General features: G+C 38.3%; 1 protein-coding gene across 1 annotated transcript; it reads right to left on the bottom strand.

The window, feature by feature from the left end:
* Positions 1-1,568: 1,568 nt before the first annotated feature.
* On the bottom strand, positions 1,569-7,611 carry LOC122808926 (induced myeloid leukemia cell differentiation protein Mcl-1 homolog). Its single transcript, XM_044080060.1, has 3 exons — positions 6,956-7,611; positions 2,805-3,052; positions 1,569-2,394 (listed from the first exon to the last, which is right to left on the bottom strand). The coding sequence occupies exons 1-3, from the start codon at positions 7,500-7,502 to the stop codon at positions 2,278-2,280; spliced, it is 912 nt and encodes a 303-aa protein (XP_043935995.1). The 5' UTR covers positions 7,503-7,611; the 3' UTR covers positions 1,569-2,277.
* Between the last annotated feature and the right edge of the window lie 16,571 nt (positions 7,612-24,182).

The following is a 24,182-nucleotide window of genomic DNA, read 5'->3' as shown; positions in this document are numbered from 1 at the left end:
ATTAAAAGTGTGTTTAGTTTGCTGGTGGTGAAGCATTTCCCCTTTTCATTAGTGTTTAACAACTCTACTACAAAATATGGTCAGCATTCTCTTCAACTGGTCTTAGTGTTTTGTCATCTTCATAACTCTCCAACCAGCAGTAATGCTTCCTATACTGCCCATGTATGGACATTTTCCATAATTTCTTTGTCCTTTCTAATGCAATCACAGAATAAAATGCATGTCCCTGCAAATCATCCAATGTGCCCACTAACTGAAAACAGCTTGAAGAAAAATTACAGTATACCAATACAGTATACTCCACTATGCCACAATAAATCAACCACCAAAACATAAGATCGTACAGTACCATCAGTGACCCAGTTTTATAGTAAATCACTAAACCTGAATTACAAGGTATTTGCACGTGTGTACATGCACATTAAGGGCATTAAGAGACTATGGTAAATTATCCAGTAACAATTGGACATTGAGCTTTTGTTTAAAGTATTCAACCAAGGATTGCACTCAGTAATAATAATAAAAAAAAAAAGTGTGTAGCTGCAGCACAACTCTTTTGCAAGACCATCCAAATTTAAGCTTCATTTTATCAGTTCCTCACGTTTTACACAAAGAATTAAAGATACACAAGCATGACAAAACAGTTGCATTTCAGACTTCATATTCTTTAGAAAATGCATGTTCACACAAATCTTACTAATCTTAACTTTACAAGAGCGATACTTTTAACTGATTGTGGTTTGTACTTAGGTAAAAATTGTGGTGTGTTCTTAATTTGCCATGTTCCTTAAAACACTGAGGAATTCATTTGACAAATTAAATGAGTACTGTCATTATCTGAGTGGCAATAAGCAGCATACAATATACCAGGTGTGAGCAAAAGGAGACCAGCACACAACTGCAAAACAAAACCTTCTATAAACAGCGGTAAAGTAGATTATGGCAAGTTATGTCATATGTTAAAAAACTAAAGCTAGGAAACCATATACAGAGGAATGATTTTATGATGTGACAGATGCATAAAAAGACTGCCTGTCTGGACAAAGTACCAGTCTGTCTACAAATATATTAGCTCTTTTGAACAATGGTATCAGATATTTATCAACTTTATGCATTCTGTAGCACTCTACGAAAGGGCCGATATCACTGACCCCAACTAGCTACTTTTGTCAGGAAGTGAAGGCTTACTTTGAAGAGTTTGGGTTCGTCTGCTTTACATGACTAGATAACTGGAAATGAAATCTGAGACACTGATACAACTGAGAACACAGGTCTCTAGTAAGCTGGTGGTATGACAAATTATGTTCTTAACACTAAATTTTATGAAATTTTCACTTATGGCTAGTTCAAAACTTGCCTTAAAAACAGGTTTTTCACACTAGCTAAATCCTTTTAACACTGCCTTTAAATTTAAACTCTCAAACAGAAACACACCCATTTGCTACTAAAGTGTGTGAACTGAAGATGTGGTAAAAAAACCAGAGATGCAAAGCAACAAAAAATGTATCCCAGCATTGGTTAAAAAACACTTCACTCTACATAAGCAATATAAATAAAACTGCACACAATTCAGTAAAAAAATAATTTATTTAGTTAAAAATTAAACTTTAGTTGTACTTGATGAGACGGTCTGGGATTAGGACTAAACATGTAGAAACCAGTTGGGCGACAAGCTAGAAGTAGTCATTCTTTACCATTCCCACCTAAAGTGCTGCACTACAGCAATAGTGCAAGAAAAAATTTTGCATGTGAAGACTTACTACAGTGTTAACTGTCCAAGATGCACTGAAATTTGAACCAAAAACAGTGTATAAAACTGAAGTGACTGGAAATAGGTGCACAAAAATAAACTCATTCTCCCTCAACACAAGATCTGATTTGGTATTGAACAGTATTCAAGCAGAATTACTTGCAACATTTCAAAATGAGAGGCCTGCTACTCTGAACAGTCCACAGTCTTCAGGAAGCAAGTGAAGAAAGGTGAGTGCAGATCAACTCAAGTAGAAGACAAGTAGAAGACAAAACCAGAGAGGCTGTGGCACACTTTCCATGGTAGCCATTACGCTGTATGTGACCAACCCTTTCCCAGCTTTCTGACACCCCACCCGTCTCTTGGGGGGCATCATTCTTTGCACCACAGGAGCAAAAAGTCTGGTCTCCCTTTTAAAGGAAGCTTTCTGTAGATGTATATTCAGAGAGCAGCCTTGTTGTATACATAAAGCATTATTTTGCAACTCTGAGCAAAATATTGGAGCAGTTTTACACACAAGTCACAATTCACCTGATCATGTAGGCTAGACCTGCTCCCAACCCAGCAACACCTGCAAATGCCATCAGTACATTCCGGACGCTGCTCTCTGGGTCTTCCAAGTGGAAAAACTCAACAAATCCATCCTGTTTTAAAAGAAAAATAGCAATAGTCACAACATGAAAATACAGAAACAAGTATGCACTTACACTTTTAGAACTAATGAACTGTTAAATCATAGCACATCAATTGCTCAAAAAACAGCACACTGGCCTTGGATGTCAAGCAGTTCAAGAGGCTTGTGGAATTAAACTTCCCAAAAGTCAATACTGCAGTTAGTACAAAGGATGTATTGCATTTTATTGAATGACTCACCACCACCAGGGTGAAATTCCCTGTCAGCAATAGGACAACTACCTCAATCTCATATGAAAATAGGCGACACCTACCACAGATCCCCTCCCGCAAAATCCTGCTTAGTAGTTCAACTCATTACAAACCGAAAAGCATGCTACTTGACAAAGTCTTACAAACAGATGTGATAAATTCCACCTACCCAGCTTTGATGTTTCACCAGCCAGTCCCTTTTTTCTTGTACTAAGAAGTCTGCGATGCATTTCGCCACCCCATCAACACAGTTTTCCATGTGTACTTCCTTAAGGTGTCGACTCAGAAATGCTCCAAACGCAATGACTGTAGCTATTCTGCCCCAGTTTGTGATTCCATCTTTAAAAACCTCAGATGAAATACTTCTGACAATTTTCAAATCATCTTCATTTTTGATAACTAATTTCTGTGTTGCACCTGCAAAACAAAGATTTCAAAGATTAAGAATCAAGACATCCAACATACAAACTCCCAAACAAAGATTTCAAAGATTAAGAATCAAGACATCCAACATACAAACTCCCACATACCAACAAAGTCACCGCTTAAGGGGCCAAAAAACAGCTATAACAGACAATCACCAGATTCCACAGCAGCAATAATTCTGCAGGGTGCCATATTCCCACAACAGGACAAACCAAAAAAATCTAGGAGTACTACCACACTACCTCCTCTCACTGAGTGAAGGTAACAGCCAGGAGTACTGGAATCCTACACTTTCCATTTTCACCACTCTCCACAAAATACCAAGCTTAACATGCTGAAAGAATAGTGACACCATAAAAACTTGACACCCAACAGCACATTCACTTGAAACAAATTCTCATGAAGGTTGTACCCTCACTGCCAGCCTGCAGTTCACAAGCCCCATCAAAAACCCATATTTAAAAGTTCCCACCAGCATCAAGGAAAGCAACAAGGCAAGACTGGGGAAAGAAAAAGGGTAAATGAGCCATCTACTGAGAGCTGTGAACCACCAAGTTTAGCTTTTGGTGAGGTGCATTAAAAAAAGCCGGAGAACCTGGAAAAAACATGCACACTCAATAAAGACAGTGACCACAGATCAGAAGTGAAGCCCCAGACCCTTAGTTCAGAGAGATTATGCTTACCCACATAGATGCAGGCACTCAACATATACCATATTCAGGTTTGTACTATACTTCAAACTCTGAACATGTCAAGATCTGTAATCTGTATGAAAGCTGCAGAACCTATCTATATCAGTATATATTTTTTGCTCATTATCTGCAATGCACTGATTTTAACACTCACTAACCAAGGGGACCCTTATGAGGAATTCTTCAATTCACAATAGCTGAAAGGGATAATTAGACCGGTTGAAAAAATACCACACCCCAACAGACAGGTCACCCCAACAGACAAGAGGTGTTAGTTTTCAAAGGACTATGCAGAAGACTACCTGGTTAAGTGACAGGTGCAGTCACACAGTTGCCAAAAGTGGTGAAAGGAATCAAATCATTGTACCCTGGCTTTCGAAAGCAACCAGTTAACAGAGCCTTAATTATCTGCACCACCAGTTTCAAAAAAAAAAAAAAAAAAAAAAACTATACTGCAAGACATCAGAAATAAAAGGGATGTTCCCATTTTGTATCAGGCTCAACTATTTTATAGTTTGTCAGGATGTTTTTTTTTACTACATAAGTGTGGGGCCACAGCCTTCTACAAACTATGAGGATATTCACCTCACAACTTGGTCAAATAATTTCTAAAGGTAGACGACAGGTATATTTATTTCAGTTGGATAACCGGGGAGGTCCACTGGGCTCAGGAGCCCGTTTTCAGTTGAGGCCTGGGGAGAAAAGCTCCACATTACTTAGTAAAGTTAAAAAACAGGTACAATTAAATTTAAGATTCAAACATATGGGTACATTAAGATAGAACAGAAAACATTAGATTTTATGAATACAGATAAAATTGCCATACAGAGACAATATGAGGTACAATGGCTACATAGCATACGAGTCATACATTAACATTTATTTTACATTTGTTAACTAGTCTAACTGGATAGATTTCCATTTTCAGCAGAGGCCCGGGGAGAAAAGCTCCACATGTAGACAAAAGAGATACAACATAAGCAAAAATAACAGATTAAAATCTGGTAGGACGTAGACAATGAACATTGTTAAAAAATAGGACTTTAACTTCCTAGACAAGGTAATGAACAACATATTAAACATTATTTAATATTGTAAAACCAAGAAGAGAAAGCGTAAAACCAAGGAAGAGAGAAACAATAACAGAAAGAGAGAGCAGATTTATTAAAGATATATACTGTCTGGAAAAAGACATAGCCATATGGAGGAAGGATATATGGGAGAAGTCCATGTATGGTGGAGAAAGTAAGCTATGGGAGAAAGCAGGAGGCACAAAAGGAGAGGGAGAGAGATAAGAGAGATAACTAAGGAAGTTAAATTTTTAACTTTAAATTTTTAATCAGGATTAACATGGTTGGTTAATAAGGTTATTTAGAATTTGAGTCTTGTTAGGGCAGAATGGAAGACCAGAGACAGTATGGGGTACAATGGTAACATAGCATACGGGTCATAGATCAACATGGATGGTTAATAAGGTTATATAGAATTTGAGTTTTATTAATAAGGTTATATAGAATTTGAGTTTTGTTGGGGTAGAGTGGAAGACCAAGTGTAAATTGTAGGGAGGGAGAAAAAAGGGAGTGCAGACTATTTACAATATATACAAAAGGCAGCAGTAAGAAATAAGTAGAATCATAGAACAAAGTGTAGGAAGAAAGAGTAGTATGGAGATACAATTAGTGTTGAGAGTAGAAGGCTAGGTGGGGAAAGTGCAGTTGCACTACCATTATGCAGTATCCATTATTGTACTACAAGTACACAAAGGCACTCTTACGGGCATTTTAATTCTTCACAAACCTACATGTCTTGAGACTACTATATAAATTATAGCTTTAACTTCCCTCCTTGGCACCCCTCTTGTAAACAGGCTCTGGTCAGCTAATCCAAGCCTGTTAGAAAACAAATATTTCACATGCTACCACACCTGCGAACCTACTCAAAAAAATTGTCCACCCCAACAGCAAGTCTGACTAACAGTACGTCAGCAATTAAAAGTGGGTAAACTACATCCTATTCTAATGCCTTTCACTGTAACACTCAAAACTAATCCCCTTGTGCCAGAAAATTCTAAGGAAAACAGATTTAAATGCCTGACTTACCAGTGGGTTTGACAGCATGAGCTTTCTATACGACTTGATATTTAAATCAACACGCAGTAGACATTTTAGGGAAACCCTTTAACACCCCACCTTTTTCTTTACTTTTACTCGATTTCATACATTTGCTAAATATAAAGATGGTGAGAACTGTAAATGACTTGCACTTTGAATGCAATATTTACAGCAATATTTACAGCAATAAACTAAACAGCAGGTAAGAATTTACCGTTAAGTTTGCTTGTCAGTATTTTAGTGTACAATGCAACTACTTCCAAAGCAGTTATTCCGAGGAGGGGGGAAACGTACACTGTGGTATTAATCGAGGACATAGGGCGACATCACCTACTGGCGGCCGAGTGGTACTTCCACCAAACTTGCGAATACTGATAAACGGCCCAAGTCTCTGTCTTAAAATCCATGATATAAAAACTAGTTATAAACTAGCATCGCAGTGGCTGACTTCCCACAAAGTACCCACAAACTCGGCTACTGGGCGCTACCTGGACCAGACGAAAAATATATAAAGAGCACGTACATTCCCCAGGTACATATTAAGAAAATGAAAAGGGTCACCCATACGCGGCCTTTACACTAGTAAAATGGCAGAGTTAAGTGAGTGGCTTCGAGTTTGTGTGAAGTAATACAATAAATTACTAAACCATTTCAATACGCTATCTTTCCAACCTGCAAGCCCAAAGCGTGCTTGACCTGATGTTCTTAAATACAGACCTCCATTCAAACCCAAAGCACCCCCAAAACAAGCCTAAAAAAGTGCGACCAGCAAAATTATTAACTACAGCAATTAAACTGTAGTATACCACAGGACTGCTGCGAATAAAAAAAATTCTACATTTCCCACACTTAAAACGAAACTTTTAAATTCGGGGAAGATCAGACCACCGGAACGTTCAACGACAACTGCGGGTTAGAGAAGCTTCATGTATCCATCAGCACAACTGTGTTTCCCTACATTAACCGAACACCAAACAATACTGGGGGGGGCGCTGTATTTAATGTTCAGTGTCACCCGTAGTTTATACCTCATTAAAAAAATCAGTTGTTATAAAAAGATTCCACGGAGAAGGGAAAGCAGAGTCCCTCACCTTTGAACGCCAGCTGATGTTTGTCCATTAGTTGCCCACATATTTTTCGAAGAGTCTCTGCTGCCTTGTTTAACGAACCGATGGAGATTAGGTTAAGACCGTTGGTCTTTGTACATCCACCGCAACCTGCGTACTCCTTAAAATAGTCCATTATGAGATAGAAAGTCTGCTGATATAGTTCATCTTTTAGAAGGCCACACTTTACCGCGTCTAAGTTAGGAACAACAGCGCTTGGAAACTCGCAATCAGGAGTACGCGGCGAAGGTGGAGTAGGTGGCAGGGAACCATCACCATTGAAACTCATGTCAGTATTGCAGCGTGCCGTATTCGCCATCTTTGGCTCGCCCCCCACAATAAGGCAGGCACAACCATCCAGTTCATCATCTGGGTTTTCAATACACTGCAATCCAGAATGTGATCGATTCAGTCCATTTTCCAATTTTTCGGACACCAATCCATTTTTCTTCCCTACTCCAACATAGCATAAATTTAGTTGCACAACTGCGTTGCTTGTGTTGCGCTGGAAATCAACAAGGGTCTGGCTCATATTGATAATTCCGGAGTTGACTGGGGGGAAAAAAATCCTTAAATGTCTAATGACTATTTACAATTTTTTTTTCTTTTCAACAGCAAGAACTAAAAAGGAAGTACAATCCCCTTTTTATAAGAATACAACGTGTTGGAGGGCGGAGCTTAGTCAGGACACTTCCCATACGTTGACTTACTTTCATGACGTAAGTAAAACTCGTATCGGTTCTGTTCCATAGTTGGAGGTTTTGGTACAATTTACACACACCCCTTCCCAGGCATGAAAAAAAGAACAAAGGTCTCTAATTACCTACCAAAATGGATCAAATGGTACATTCATTTTCTGTATGTATTTGGAAACTTCCCCAGCCCAGGCCCGAAAAAAAATTCTATAATTAACCTATCAAAATGAATCAAATGGTACACTCATTTTCTGTACTATCTCACAAAGCCTTCCATCAATGTATTAAAGGGGATCAGCTGCGACATTTGTTTTCTGTGTGTGTGTGTGTGAGAGAGAGAGAGAGAGAGAGACTGCTTTTGTCGCTGCCGGAAGTAGTATACTTTGATCAACTATAGCATGCGTAGAATTAAGCTGAAAATAAATCGGAACAGCTTTTGGCTGTCACATACATATCTGGAAGCTCCACACCGGGTATCAAACCCAGTCATAGCTCCGCCTACCTTATCTGTAGTAATACACGATTGACATGCGCGTTCATCTCCACCCTCAACCGTACTCCTGGCATAAAGACATCTGGACAAAGCCTATAGTGGGAGGATAATAGCGCCATTTTTTAAATGTTGTTCCTATAAACTGGGAAAGTTGATAGAATAACATGATTTCTGTTAGCACGCATTTCCTGAAGAATATAAATTCGGTAACTCAAATTTATGGCATTTTTTAGTGAATTCAATCCTCGGTGATTTGCCAGAAACTACTATTTTTAGGAGTATAGACCAAAATCAGAGGCAAAAATTTGGAAAATTGAGATGTATGCTTTCAACCTTGTACCCCAAAATGTGGAACAGTACCTTTCATAACATGTACATTGGTGTGGAATATATACTAACAGCTTTAAACAGGAAGCTCATATCATGGTAAAAAAAAAAGCGCTAATTCATACTTGCAAAAAGTTCTGTTGAGGAATGTGTATGCTTCAATGTTAATTGGATAATTGTTGAATATAACGTAATGAATGTAAGAAACTGTTTTAACGTGTAACTTTGTGGAGCAGTGCATTTTAAGACTCAAAATGAAGCAAATACTGCATGCCTCTCCACTTTTCATAATTTTCACGGACATCACTGATTTTGACTCATATTTTAGTTCTGTCTCTCTTAATTCCTCCTAAAGCTAGTTATAGCTTTCTGTACTTCAGAAAATGTATTTTAATTCACATTCTCTTATTTTGTCATTGCCTCTAGTACTAATATTTTGAAAGTGTCACTGATTATTTCTACTTTTGTTCCTGATTCTGTTGAGATTTGTTGAGAGGTATGGGCCTTGTAAACAGTTGAGAGTAATGCCAATTCTGACTCCACTACATGATCTGAGTATAGCAATAACCCACGCCTGGGTGTGGGTAATGCTAAATTTACCCACGGTTGGCGTGGTTTGGTCCCGAGGCGAAGCCGAGGACCAAACAAAGCCAACCGTGGGTAAATTTAGCATTACCACCAGGCGTCAATGCTATTATCATGACATTATTTAAGAAAAGAAACTATTACTTTTCTTAAATAATGGCATATATAATGCCTGTTTACTGCCCTTCCGCAGATGTCTGGCATCCGGCAGTTCTGATGTACTGCGGCGCCTGCGCAGTACATCAGAGTTGAGCAAAAACGGAGAAAGCAAGATCCCGTTGCTTTTTAGTGTTTCGCTATGTTAAATGAGTTTAACATAGCGAGACAGTTACAAAATAAGCAACGGACATCTCCGTTGCTTATTTTAAACTGTCTCACTATGTTAAACTCATTTAACATGGCGAAACACTAAAAAAGCAACGGAGATCTTGCTTTCTCCGTTGCTAAAACACTGTCTCGCTATGTTAAATGGGTTTAACATGGCGAGACAGCTTTAAAATAAGCAATGGATCTCCGTTGCTTATTTTAAAGCTGTCTCGCTATGTTAAACCCATTTAACATAGCGAGACAGTGTTTTAAAAAATAAAGTTATACTAATGGAAAAAGTCCGGGCGACCGGACCTTTTTCCATTAGTATAACTCGATTTACAACGGGCACACTGGCCAATCAGCGTGCACGTTTTGGGGGATTCGTGGTATAATATATGTCCTTACACGTGTCTAATGTAAGCAGTCCAGAGGACCAATGAGGTGCCTAGTCCAAATACGTAGTTGCCCCAAAGAACTGTCTGGTTAAGTGATTTGCTCAAGGTCACACAGTAGGTAAATGAAGTTGGAAAATATTTAAAACCTGCTCCCTTGGCACAGGAAATATCTCATTAACAAGTCGGAGCTTTAGTCCTCTCTACTAACTGCCGAACAGTATTAACATTAAATTTGTATTCTGCAAGTCTGTGGGTAACCAACCTATCACTAGTCTCATGCATTCAAACGAGACGGTAAAGCGTTGTATGGGTTCAAGATATTTATTGTACATAAACACATCAGGAACTGTAACTGGAACATGACACTGTTCTTGCACGTGCTCAGTACTTATATGCACGTGCTATCCAGCTACAGTGGCTGGGTTCCTATTAGAACGAAGAAAATGCATTTTGTCAAATGCGTTTTCGTCGACACATGTAAGGCGAACAGGCAAAACAGCAAAGCGGCTGTTCAGCAAATTCTTTCCCTGGGAAAGAAGTCACTTGACCGCTTCGTTGCTTTGCCGTGTTCTGAAGTTTAGTGTGGTCCCTTGTCAGGTATAACTCCCGAGTGTGATTGTGCAACCGTTACTGACCTTAGGGTTAGGGTGTGGGTAAAGGTAAGTGCATATGTATGAAAGTGTTTACTGTTTTTTATTTTAAGTTAGATGTATGGTTGAGTTACGTGTGTATGTGTTTTCAGCTGTTTACTTTTGTTTTGGGGGGTAGAATTAGGGTTAAGGTGAGTGTGTATGTGTTTGGAACTGTTTATGTAAATGTGCGAGAGTTACTGACCTTAGGGTGCGGGTTAAGGTAAGTGTATATGTTTTAAAATGTTTACTGTTTTTTTTTCATTAGATGTATGGTTGGGTTACATGCATATGTGTATTTAGTTATGTACTGATTTTTGGGGGGTATAATTAGGGTTAGGGTATGTGTGTATGTGTTTGGAAGTGTCTAATGTTTTTTTTTTTTTTTGGGTTGGAACAGCAATTTCTTTCCCTAGGAAAGAAATCGCTGTTCTGTGGTTTCGACATTTTCAGCTTTCGCTGAATATGTGTCGATGAAACATTGTTCGCTGTTTTCAGCATTCAGTGTTTTAATATATACCCCAGTGGCTGACAAGAAACAATATACACAATGATCTACATCCGTCCTCTTTGATTTGTTCGACATGCAATAGGAGAACAAGACATTTTATATGCTAGATATCACATCAACACTAACAATTCCGAACTCGTCCAAGTCGCTGTGTATTTTGGATTGGGTCTGGAAATTCTACCTGATCTGGTCACATAAAAACTTTGACTGGGTTTAGCAACAGGGACAGTCTCTGGGGAATCTCACTCAATAGAAACTTCGGGGATTACATCAGGATTATTTGAAGAAAGTACATTGTCCTCTGAAATTTGAACAAGTATAGGGTCACTCTGAGAAAGAGTGTCTGGCACAGACAATCTGTTGCGTCACTGGTTCTGAAACTGAAAGTATATGTTCCTTCTGAAATCCGTTCCTTCCGATTGTACACTATAAGATCTTGGTTCTTCACAAACATTTTTGACAATTCCCACTTGGTTTAGATGTTTGCATCCTTACAATCTCCTGTCTTAATGGTCTAAAAGGTTTGCTGGAATTATTGTAGTACAACATTTGTGACTGACATTTTTTTCAAAAGTTGAGTCTTGACCACTCTTGCTCTTTGCATTTGGAATGAATAATTGTTTACTGATTGGCAAGGTTGTTCTTGTCTGTCTGGACATTAATCTCTGAGCAGGCGACCCAAGTAAGTTATCTCAAGAAATATTTCTGAGATTGAGTAGGTTAAGAAAAACATGGGTACCGTCTCTCTTGGATTTCTCTAACAAATATTTCGCACTTTGGACTGCATGCTCAGCTAATCCATTGTATTATGGATACCCAGGACTACTAGTTACATGGACAAAGTCCCAGGACTCAGCAAATTTCCTGAACTGCTGACTTGTAAACTGTGTACCATTGTCAGATACAACTTTGTGTGGACTACCATGGACAGAAACATGTCTCTTCAATTTTGTAATGGCAGTGCTGGACATTAAATTAGGAAGAAGGTAAATTTCAAACCAATTAGAGTAGGAGTCTACTAATGTTGACCATTCCATTTGAAAATATCAATAGCAACCATCGACCATGGTAATTCAGGAATCTGGTTTAGCTGAAGTGGTTCTTTTTCTTGGTGCGATTTAGTACTATTGCAAACAGAACATGCTAGAGTTTCCTTCTTTATATCTTTTGACATAGAAGTCCAAAATACTATGCCTCTTGCCCTTCTTTTGGTAGAATCAGTACCCAGGTGACCACAATGCAAAATCTGGAAATATTCCCATTTTAACGCTGAAGGAATAACCACTTTAAGGCCTTTCATGATGATTCCATCTTCCATCATGAGCTCATCTCTATAGGGAAAATACTTCTGTATGTCAAGTGGATGACTAGTTTCTCACACTGGCCATCCTTGACTGGTAACAAGTTTCAGCTTCTGGAGTATAGGGTCTGAAGCTGTGTGATTTCTGAGTTCACCAAGATGTGATGAGGAAAATTTTTTGACTGTCATGACTTCAAGGTCTGCATTCTCATTGTCATGCTGTTCTGTTGTTTTCTGGGTGCTCTTGACAAAGCATCTGCAAAGTATAAATATTTGCCTTTTGTATAAACAATATTGAAATTGTACTTTTGCAATTTTAACATCATGCATTGCAAGCGTGCTGGAGCAGAATGTATTGGCTTTTTTAGAATTGTCATTAGAAGTTGGTGATCAGTCTCTGTTTGAATAGGTTTGCAATAAATATAATCATTAAACTTTGAACATGTGAACACTACTGCCAAAAGCTCTTTTTCAATTTGCGCTTAGTGCATCTCAGTTTGGGTTAATGTTCTGGATGCATAGGCTATTGGTATTCCTTCTTGAAGACAGGCTGCACCAAGACCATACTTTGAAGAATCACATGAAAGAGTTACTGGTTTGTGAAGATCACAATATCTCAGTGTGGGTGGACTGACAATTTTCTGTTTCAGAATGTCAAATGTTCTTTGCTGTTGTTCCAGTTAGGACCAGTTTAAATTTTTTTGCAAGTCAACTCACATAATGGTGCTGAAAGTTCACTCAGGTCTGAGATAAACTTTCCTAAATAGTTTACTATACCAAGAAAACAATGTAAAGATTTGGCATTGTCTGGAACTGGCATTTCAAGAATTGCTGCCTGCTTAGATGGATCTGGTTGTAAGCCAGAACTAGTAAACAAATGACCCACATAAATAGCTTCTATCAGCATGAATTTACATTTCTGAGGATTCAGTTTAAGACTGACTTCACATGCATGGTCTACAACTTTCTTGATGTTTCTGTCATGTTTGACTTCGTCATTGCCCCCTACAATAATGTCGTCTACTATAATAGCATATGGATAACATGAAAATAGTTGCTCCATCATATGTTGAAAGACTTCGCTGGCAGAATTTATCCCAAATGGCATTCTCAAAAATCTGTACTGTCCAAATGATGTACAGAAAGTAGTTAACAATAAAGATTTGGGATCTAGCGAAATTTGCCAACATTAATTTTTGCATCTAAGACTGAAAAAACAGTGGTATTTGGCATAACAGCTACTTCTTCTACCGTGTGCATTGAATGCTAAGGACATTTAAGCGCTTTGTTTAAATCTCTGGGATCAATACATATTCGACTATCATCTGAGCTTTTCTTATGGGCTATGACCATGGAGGATACCCATTCAGTTGGTTCTTTTACTGGAGTTATCACACCTAAATTCACCATTTTGTCTAGTGCTGTTTTTACTTTACTCTGCATTGCTACCGGAACCTTTCTTGCTGGTCTGACAACTAGGCTTACTTCATGGTTTAACTTCATGGACTATATGACTGGTAGCTTGCCAAGCTCATCTTTGAAAATATCAACCTATTCACTAAAAATATTCTGTGTAAAACTATCTTGGTTGTTCAAACTTATATGGTGAACCTCCTTAGTGAATGAAATCAGTCCCATTCTCAGTCTCTGAGGCCTAATAGTGACTGTATGTGTCTTTTGACTATGTAAAACTGCAAGGCAAGTCATAGCTGTTCCCAGCAGAATGGCATGTGAGAACTACTGCACCACCAGTTTGAATCTCTTCACCACCATAAGCAACTAGCTTTGCACATTTTGCTGAATCAAGTTTCTCACCAGCTTTCACCTTGGCAAACATTTGTGCTGATATAACACTGCACTTGGATCCAGTATCTAATTTAAGCTCTACAGGTTTTCCATTAATCCAAACTGTACAAAATATGTCACCCTTTGTTGCCAACTGGTAGTCTACTGTGTTAACAGTTTCATCAATCACAGAAACACCATCAACATAGAAAGTTTGCTCACTTTTTTATCTGGTCTATGTGCTTCTTTAGATGCTATTTATTCAAAGATTGAGTTACCTTAGATTTAAAGAGCCTTTTGAAATTATTCCACTTTTTACATTTGTGACATTGCTGACCAAAAGGTAAGCACTTTTCTTGTTTAGGTTAATGGTTGCCCCCACAATTATGCCAACCAACAATAAGGTTAGGTGCCATGGCCCCATTCAGTTTATGGTTGAAATTGGGTACTGCCACAACCTTCGGCTTATATCTCTTTTTTATCTTAGCTTCCTGTTGTACACTATCAACATTTGCACTGGCAGACTCTGTGTGCATGCTTTTCTCATTTGTATGCATATTTGTCTGCTTCTCTGTAAGCACATACATTTAATAAATTTCTATGGCTTTGCTCATAGGATCATAGGTGGTTACTAGGTTAATGTTCCTGAGGCCCTTACAAACCTAGCCAAGAGTTTATCCCCAAAAAAGAAACCTCAGTCAGCACCTGTCACCCCTGTCAATGAGGGACATAGGTGGAAACCTAAATCACTATTTCAAAGTAAAATCTTTCTCACTGCATCATTATTAACATCACACATGAGTCTGCCCTTTATCAACTCATCTTGCAAATCACCAAACCTGCATGTTTCTGCTTTATTTCTCAAGTAAGACATATGAATGCCGTTGTACGTGCGTCTTTATCAGAAAATGCAGCCTCTATGAAAATATCATATTCTTGTTCACTCACCAATTCTCAGCAATATTGTTATCAAACACCAGCGGTTCAGGTCTGCAAAATACCTCTGCTATAACAACAAAATATGTTTAAACATAAGCATAGATCAGGTACTTGTAATTATGCTCAACCGCACAACAATCTCTTTGAAAAGGCTTCACTTTAACACTGCGAACACTGCAAAGATTCCAGAAACTTTGTATCTTTGAATAGCTTTAGTTAATGCAAAAATTAGTATATTGTGAAGAAATTTGGTCGTTTTAGCCTTTTCATATATTTTAAACATTTCAAAATTGTTGTGAACACTTTTGTATTTATTTTGTATACTTTTATCAGTATGTCACAATTTTGGACATTTTGTTTATCTCTGTAATTATTTTGAACATTATGAATGCTTCACCACACATTTGATGACTGCAAAATCTTTTAAACGAATTTAAGTACCTTTGAATAACTGCTGATCTGTTTGCGAGTTGGCTCCTGTATATTTCTCCACTTTTAACTGTGCGTCTCTTGGCTTGTGAGTTTCTTCAACTTCGCACCCATTCTGGCACCAAATCGTTTGTCTCATGCATTCAAAAGAGACAATAAAGCATTGTATGGGTTCAAGATATTTATTGTACATGAACACATCAGGAACTGGAACATGTATTTAAGCTAACTGATTCACTCATTACTTCAAACGCACTCTCCCGTGCATCTCCATTCATGCCTGCATTCAGTCTGGCTGACTGTACAAAATGGCACTGTTCTTGCATGTGCTCAGTACTTATATGCACGTGCTGTCTAGCTACAGTGGCTGACTAGGAACAATATCTACACAACCCATGGCAAAACTTTGGAGACTGCAGACAGAAACTATTAGTAAGATGTACTACCCCATGCTGTTGTTTTATAAGATTACTTGCTATGATGATGAACTGATCACAATTACATTTGAAATATGCAACCATCATAGACATATGTAAGGGCCAGCATGCCTCTGCTGCCCCAGTTTACCCATGCATATTTATGACAAGTTTTAGATGTATCACTGATCGTTTAAGTCAATATTTTTCCCAAATAATTTCTGAATAAAATAATGCTGTTGCTAGGAGGTGGCAGCAAGTCAGTACTTTGCTGATATAATTATTCAGTAACATAATTCTGAGAGGGTGTCAGCCCCCTTTACATGCACCATTTGATAGTCTACACAACTTCATATATACAAGATAAATAACTACATGAAACAGTCTGGCATAGCTTGCACTCACCTGCCTTGTTACATGATAATTATTTATTAATTTCATCTTCTACATTTGAGGATTCATATTCACATGTTGTGCAACTAGTTACTCCAATAGTGCTTACATCTGCAACTTGGTACAGATATTCTGTCTTTTTGTGATATCGTAATAAAGCCATATAGTGCCTACATCCATAGTTCAGAACTATCAATCAACCTGAAACCATGCCCTAACCTGTGCAAAACTGAGATGTGGGGGTTCTTTGAGACATAACCAGGACACTTGTTATGGACATTAGACTTTGTATTTTGTGCTGTCTGAGCACATGAACCTTATAGGGGTAAGAAGAGCCATATCAACTTATACTGGCAAACTGTATTTTTTGTAATACCATATGCTGGGATCCAAAACAGGCAGACACTAATCCTAGCTAACATTACAAATGGTATTTAAATCCTAATTAAATAAAGAGTATAGATCAATGTGTGTATGTACCTTTAAGAAGCTATCCAAGGGCTTGCACAAGTGTATAAATACTGAGCATGTGCAAGCTAGACTTGCCATTTTGTAGTAAGCTGTTGAGATGTAAGCATGTATGTATGTATGTATGTAAGGTCTGTCTGTTAATCAGTTTGTTTTTATTTTATGATGCTGCTATCCATCCTGGTGTGTTTCTATGAATTAAAGCATCTAAAGAAAATAATGTGCCTGCTTGTCTTCTATGTTAGAGAGAGATGAGCGACATGATGTCAGAAGTGGCATGTCTAAAGGACATGGTGTTGGAACAGGCATGTCTAAAACGACTTGAGGCCAGGATGGAATCCAAATTCTTCAGTTCAAGTTTGAGGCACATGGTTGCAACTGGAGGAATATAGAGCGGTGAATCATCCCTACTGTACGTATACTTCACAAAATGGGTCAGAAATGAATTTCAGATATTAAAACTTGCTCAGCACAATTTCTTATTTGCATAATTTGAAACGAAGCATACAGAACACTCTAAACAATATTCACATAAACCAATATGTCCGATGTGGATAAAAATATTCAAATTGCTACAGAAAATGTTTGAAATAAAGTCCGAATTGCATAAAATTAATACAATAAAAGAAAATGACTGCATTTTCACTAAGCACACACTTTTCATATTGATTAGAGATATATAAGTTATCAGAAGCATATGAAGTGTCCGTATGTTTGTGCAGTATTACAGTAAAGTTATTTCACAAGATACAGCCATTTCAGAGCATATTTCACAAAGTACATTCTTTTGAAGAGTTTATTGTGAATATGAATGTTATTACAAGCTGTGCTGTGCTGTGAGAATAGTTTGTTTGAACATAATTACAAGGGCCATATTTTCAATGTATGCACAAACACATAACTTGTGGGCATGGCAGACGGACTTCGAAAACCCAATGCATTTATGTTTGACCATAATATTGTAGAGGACTGGAGAGTGTTTGAGCAAGAGTACAATATTTTCATACAGGCTGCATTTTCTGATAAAGATGAGCTTACAAAGGCATTTGTTCTACTTAATTTAGCTGAGTCAGAAGCCATAGAAAGGGAATGTTCATTTGTGTATGCACCTGCTATCTATACAGGAGAAGGGGACAGAGAGGCAAGATTACGTTGGTTTGGACATGTGCTGAGGAGGGATGCAGAGTATATTGGGAAAAAGATGCTAAGGATGAAGCTGCCAGGCCTAAGATAAGGTTTATAGATGTGGTGAGAGAGGACATGCAGGTGGTTGGTGTGACCGAGCAAGATGCAGAGGACAGGAAGAAATGGAAATAGTTGATCTGCTGTGGCGACCCCGAACGGGAGCAGCCGAAAGAAGACGCCTTTAAATAGAAAAATATAGTGTTTTAATAGGATCTATTTTGGCTTCTTAAGGTCTGTTTTGCCACTGCCCACTTTACTGACCACACTGTCCCACAACACCACTAGACAAACACAGTTATAAATAAATGAACCACATTTAAAGGCGCAATTTGCTGCACTCCATAATGTGGGGCTTTGCCCAACACACTACTGGTCTCTAAATATACTACCCCGAGGTTGCACCCACTCTGAGAAAAGGAAAGTAAAATTATTCACTGTTTAATCCTTTTTTTTCCAAGTTAATGTGACCTTATAGATATTAAATATAGAGCTCAGGATTGTGTGGGAGGTGCAGACCCACCAAAAACAGATAATTGCTAGTTTCATGTTTTCAAAAATATACCAAATGATGAGTTACTCATAGGCATTATAATGGGCACAGGACTTTGTGGTCCAGACATTCAAAGTACACCAATTTACTATTAACATTTCTTTCTACAAAGTGTATTTCTACAATACTGTTTATAAAAGGGGTCTGACATTTACTTAGCCTCCCTCATTAAATTACTATACAAGCCCCATCCTAGCTCACCTTATTAAATTCCTACACAAGGACAGGTGAGGTGAGTTGTTTATAGGTGTTTACTCGGCTAACGACCACAAGGGCCTTTGTAGGTCCAGCCATACATCCCAAATCTCTGACAAGCTCTGATACCCTTGTTAAGTGTAAGAAGGGGCTTGGGAAATGAAACATTTACAAGCAGGGGCCTGGGAGATGAACCATTTACAGGTTGCCTGTGTCCATTAGAGACATAGGTACCAAACCAGGTATGCATTTCCTATTCTCCATCCAGTTATCCAAGTTGCACTTGAATTGGGTTAGGGAGGAACTCAGCTTCACATAGATGGGGAGCCTGTTCCAGAAACACAGCAGTCTCTGGGATACATATATGTCTCTCCAGCAGGTCCTATTTATGTCACAGGCAAGGTTGAAGTCTTTAGAATGGGTAATTCTGATGTTGTTTGTTTTGTGGATATGTAGCAGGTCCATCAGAGTGGGGACTGATAATGTCCTGTATACCAGGCATAGATCTCCCATCAAAAGCCTGTAGAAGACAGAATACAAGATCTTCCTTTATCCATTGCTTTTTTAAAAGCTGTCTCGCTATGTTAAACTCCTTTAACATAGCGAGACACTTTGAAAAAAGCAACAGGGATTCTCTGTTGCTTTTTTTTTAAAGCTGTCTTGCTATGTTAAACTCCTTTAACATAGCGAGACACTGTAAAAAGCATTGGAGATCTTGCTTTCTCCGTTGCTTCCACCCACAGCTCTGATGTACTGCGTAAGCATACTCATGCGCAGTACATCAGAAATGCCACAGAATACCAGACAGCTGCGGAAGGGCAGCAAGGAGGCATTATACAATGCCATTATTTAAGAAAAGTAAGCATTTTTTTCTTAATGTCATTGTATAATAGCAATAACCCACTTCTGGGTGTGGGTAATGCTGTATTTACCCACAGTTGTCTTTGTTTGACCACTCAGGCTTTACCCTCGTGACCAAACCACACCAGCCGTGGGTAAATCCAGCATTACCCACACCCAGGCATGGGTTATTGCTTAAATAGCCACTTTTAAACCATAAGTAACTTTGCTATCATAGATAACAGCTTTTCAGTATTGAAATTTTCAAGTACAGGTCATGAAACAGAGCATGTAGCTGATTAGACATACTGCTTATGATATTTTCTGTACTATTCCTACTTAGACTATTGACTTTTTAATGGGGTCAGCTGCTGCACCTGCTCTGTAAAACATCTTCCATAATGGGAAGAGCTGATGAGAATTTCTGCAGTTTCTAAATTAAAAGGTACAAAGTTTTTAGATTGTGATTATAAAACTTGCGAAATGTCCATCTACAGCCTTGGACCTATTAAAAATATATCATCTTTTTTCTCTTCTTTGGTTATCATACCAGAGTCTTTTTATCTATGTGATATTTTATTGCCATCTTAAAGTTTGAAAAAATATGAAATCAGTTTCACTTTTAGCAAGGGTTTTACTGCCATCTGGTGGTTAACATTTATTTTCATCACACTCCCTAAACATGCACAACTGAAACTGCGGATTTTTGTTCATTAACACAGACGTAAAACAAGCTCTTCATGACAGTAGAAGTCATTTATTTATTTATTTTATTTTACATTTGTTGACTGGGATAGTCTGACTGGATACATGTCCATTTTCAGCGGAGGCCTGGGAAGAAAAGCTCCAAGGTAGAACATACAGTAAAAATCACAAAATGATTACAAGTTAATACAGTTCACAGGCTCCAGCTGAGCAAGCAGGTAATATAATCATCCATTTTTAAAACAGTGTTGACACACTGACTAGGCAATGTAACATGATTACAGACTATAGAGGAGGATCTAGTCGGGTTTTGAACAAACACATAGCCAGTGGGTTTTAAAGTATAGCTTGAAGCTTTTTTTGAACTGAGTAAGAGAGGGTTCAAGAGTAAGATCAGCAGGAAGAGCATTCCAAGTTTTGCCAGCCGAGTTAGCAAACAGAGAGTCCCCAGCAGAGTTTTTGATTTTGGATGTTTGAACCAGTAGTTTATTCGAACAGCGAAGTGACCTCAGGTTGCTATATGGGTTTATGATATTTTTAAGTGCAGGCGTATTATCAGGGTGGTTGAGAACTTGATGGGCAATTATAAGTTGGTTGTACTGAAGTAGGCTAGGCCATTCTAGCTGCCCCAGAAGATTTAGGTTGTGACAGTGGTGGGTCCTATAGGCCGTGCCTGTTGCAAATCTAGCGATGTGGTTATAACAGCTGGAGAGTTTGCTAAGAGCGTATTTGTTCAAATTAGTGAGTAGAGGGGAGGCACAGAGAAGAGTGGAGAGTAGATGGGAATGAGCAATAGCAGTCCTAGCAAATGGAGTAAGGAAAGGTTTGATCTTATAGAGGGAGCCAAGTTTTTTGTTAATGGTTTTGATAGTTTGATTGACATGGATATCAAATTTGAGGGTGTTGTCTATTTTGATGCCTAAGAGTTTGGTTTGTGCATCTGGGGAGATAATGGTACCATTAGATTTTATGGTAAAGAGTAGTGAGGAAGGCTTACACATGGGGGAGAAAAGGAGCAACTTTGTTTTCTTAGGTGTTTACTATCAGCTGACGGTTAGAGAGCCAATTTTCAACTATATTGAAAGTATTCTGGGTTAATGTCATTAGATCTGTCGAGGAGGTGGCTGAACAAATCAAGGTGGAGTCATCCACATAATGGATACAGGTAACATTTGGGATGACAATGGGAAGGTCATTAATAAAGAGAGAGAAAAGAAGGGGTCCTAGTATGGAGCCCTGGGGGACACCTAGGGTGATGGGTAGACAGGTTGATAGTTTGTCCTGCCATAGGATGGCTTGTTGTCTACCACACAGGTAAGAATGGAATCACTGAAGCGCACAGCAATTTAGTGAGAATGCCTTAAGGGTGTGCATGAGTATTTGGTGACTGACCATATCAAAGGCCTTGGAGAGATCTAAAAACAGGGCTGAGGAAAGCTTGCTATTATTTCAGTTATGGTTTATGGTGTTAGAGAAGGATAGGAGAGCTGAGGTGGTACTGTGGTGTGGCCTAAAACCATGCTGAGAGTTAGCCAACAGCTTATTCTGGGTAAGATAATGCATAAGTTGTTTATGGACATACTTCTCCATAATTTTAGTCAATGGTGACAGAATAGCTATGGATCTAAAGTTTGACAGTTCGAAGGAGTTGCCTCCTTTATGGAGTGGTATTACATGAGATATTTTCCAAATGGAGGGGATGGTGGCTTCAGATAAGCTTCTGTTGATTATGATGTAGATGAGGTATGCTATGGCATCTGCTGCTTTTTGCAGATACTCCGGTGGGAGGAGATCAGCTGCTAGAGGAGTTGGTTTTAATTTCTTAATTAGAGATCTGATAAGTGATGTAGAAACAGGTTGAAAGCAAAAGGAGAGTGGGGTATTGGCCATAGCATAATTTGGGTTGGAGCAGCTGGATGCCAGTTGGCTGGCTAAGGATTGGATAGTCTCTGTGAAGAAATTATTGAAGGTATTTGCAATATCCTCTGGGGATTTATGGTTGGAAGCTGATGGGGTAGGAGTGCAGGACTGTCCTGGGTGAAGAAGTTTGTTTATTCCTGCCCAAAACTTTTGAGGTTTGTTGTGATGTTTTTGTTGAAGATGGTAGTAGAAGTTTTTTTTTGTCTAGTATAATGGATTTTTTTGTGTGATTCCTTAGCTGTCGGTATCTGAGTTGATCTAGTGGGTCTTTTGTGGCATGCCATTTGTCCCATGCTTTAGCTATGATTTGAGATTTGGTCTCTTTTGAGAGCCATGGGGCAGTTTTTGTTTTGGTTCTAATGGAGTGAGCAGGAGTGTGAGAATCAAGAATAGTAAGGACTATAGAATTAAAGTATGCTACTGCATCGTCCAGTGAAAGGTGGTTTAGGACTAACCAACTGCAAGCTTTAAGTTCATTTTGAAAATTGGTGGAGTTGAAGTTCTTATTATTTCTGATGGTTTTAAAGGTGGTCTGGTGGGGGTTGTCCACCTTGTGCTTGATAATGTACGTAAGTAAGTGGTCAATTATATCCTCTGGAAGGGTCCCTGACTTGTACATATAGGGGTGGCTGTTGATAAGTATCCAATCTAGGATACTGTAATGTTTTATACTTCAGATAAGATAGGACAGTTTGGAAAATGATCTAAAATACAGCATCATGGCAGCATGCACCCGAACAACATAAACCAATGAGGGACACATAAAATTTTCAATGAAGGTGTTTGGGCAAAATGAGCTTGAAGCAATGTGCACTTAAAAATTATAATAAAAATAATAAAGCCATGCATATTGTTAGAGGAAATTTAAAAGCAACATACTTGCAGGAGGCTTGGGAGAGCAACATTTAATTAGAAGATAACCTAAAGGTATTTTATGTGGAAAGTTTAAAATTACAACTAAAATATAAAATACCCCCTCCCCCAAAAAAAATTCAGATGAGAGGAAAGGGCAGGATGCAAGGGTGTAAGTTACAGTCTACAAACTCAGCTGATTCCAATAATTTCTCTGAATTATTATGGCAAACAGTAATCACAATATTTTATATATATATATATATATATATATATATATATATATATATATCTATATATATATATATATATATATATATATATATATACACACACACACACACACACACACACACACACACATGGGTTCACTTTATAATGCCGAAATCCTGAAATATTGAATGTCAGAATCTCGAGATCATAATGACGAAACCTTAAAATCCCAAAACCCCAAAAGCGTGAATTTCAAAATTGTGAATCCTACACTAACCATACACCACACACAGACACATACACACAAACACAAAAACCTACACTACATACAAGCAGGGGGGCAAGCCACCCACACACCCCCCTACTTAAATATACTAACTCCAAGGTCACACTACACAGACAAACACACGAAAACACCACCATACAAGCTACATTCCCCTCGCACACACACATCACAGTCACAAAACACACTGACACACACTAAAGCCCCTAACCAAAACCCTTAAACATAAATACTTACCTCAACTTCCAGCTATCCATTCACAAACCGCAACACCAGAAGTGCTAACTCAACATCTCTGGACTTCGGGATTATAAAATTCGTGCTTCTGGGGTTTTGGAATTTTGATCTTTTGGCTTTATAATCTCGGGATTCTGAAATTTGATATTTCAGAATTTCGGGGTTATAAACTGTTCCTATATATATATATATATATATATCAATATATATATATATATATATATATATATATATATATATCATACCTCTCAACCTAGAAACATCAAAAATCTGGACAAGACCCATGAAAAATAGGTATAAATATGTATGCTGATTAGCATCTGATTTGCATGCATAATTATGTAACCCCACCCACTCCAATGGAATTGTGGGATACCAACTTTCAAACGCAAACTGAAGAATAGGCAACCAAAATATGGCACCAGAGTCCCCCAGCAGCCACTCGATTTCCCATTACCTGGCTATTTCGCCCCATTTACCATAAACACTAATGTGTGCCTACTGCTTTACTTCTACGATGATTATTTGGATTTTATTTTTACAGCACAACAATGCACA

Source organism: Protopterus annectens, chromosome 8.part0 (assembly GCF_019279795.1).
Source record: "Protopterus annectens isolate FY-2018-M chromosome 8.part0, PAN1.0, whole genome shotgun sequence".
Classification (NCBI taxonomy): Eukaryota; Metazoa; Chordata; order Ceratodontiformes; family Protopteridae; genus Protopterus; species Protopterus annectens.
This window is presented reverse-complemented; position numbering and strand designations above follow the sequence as displayed.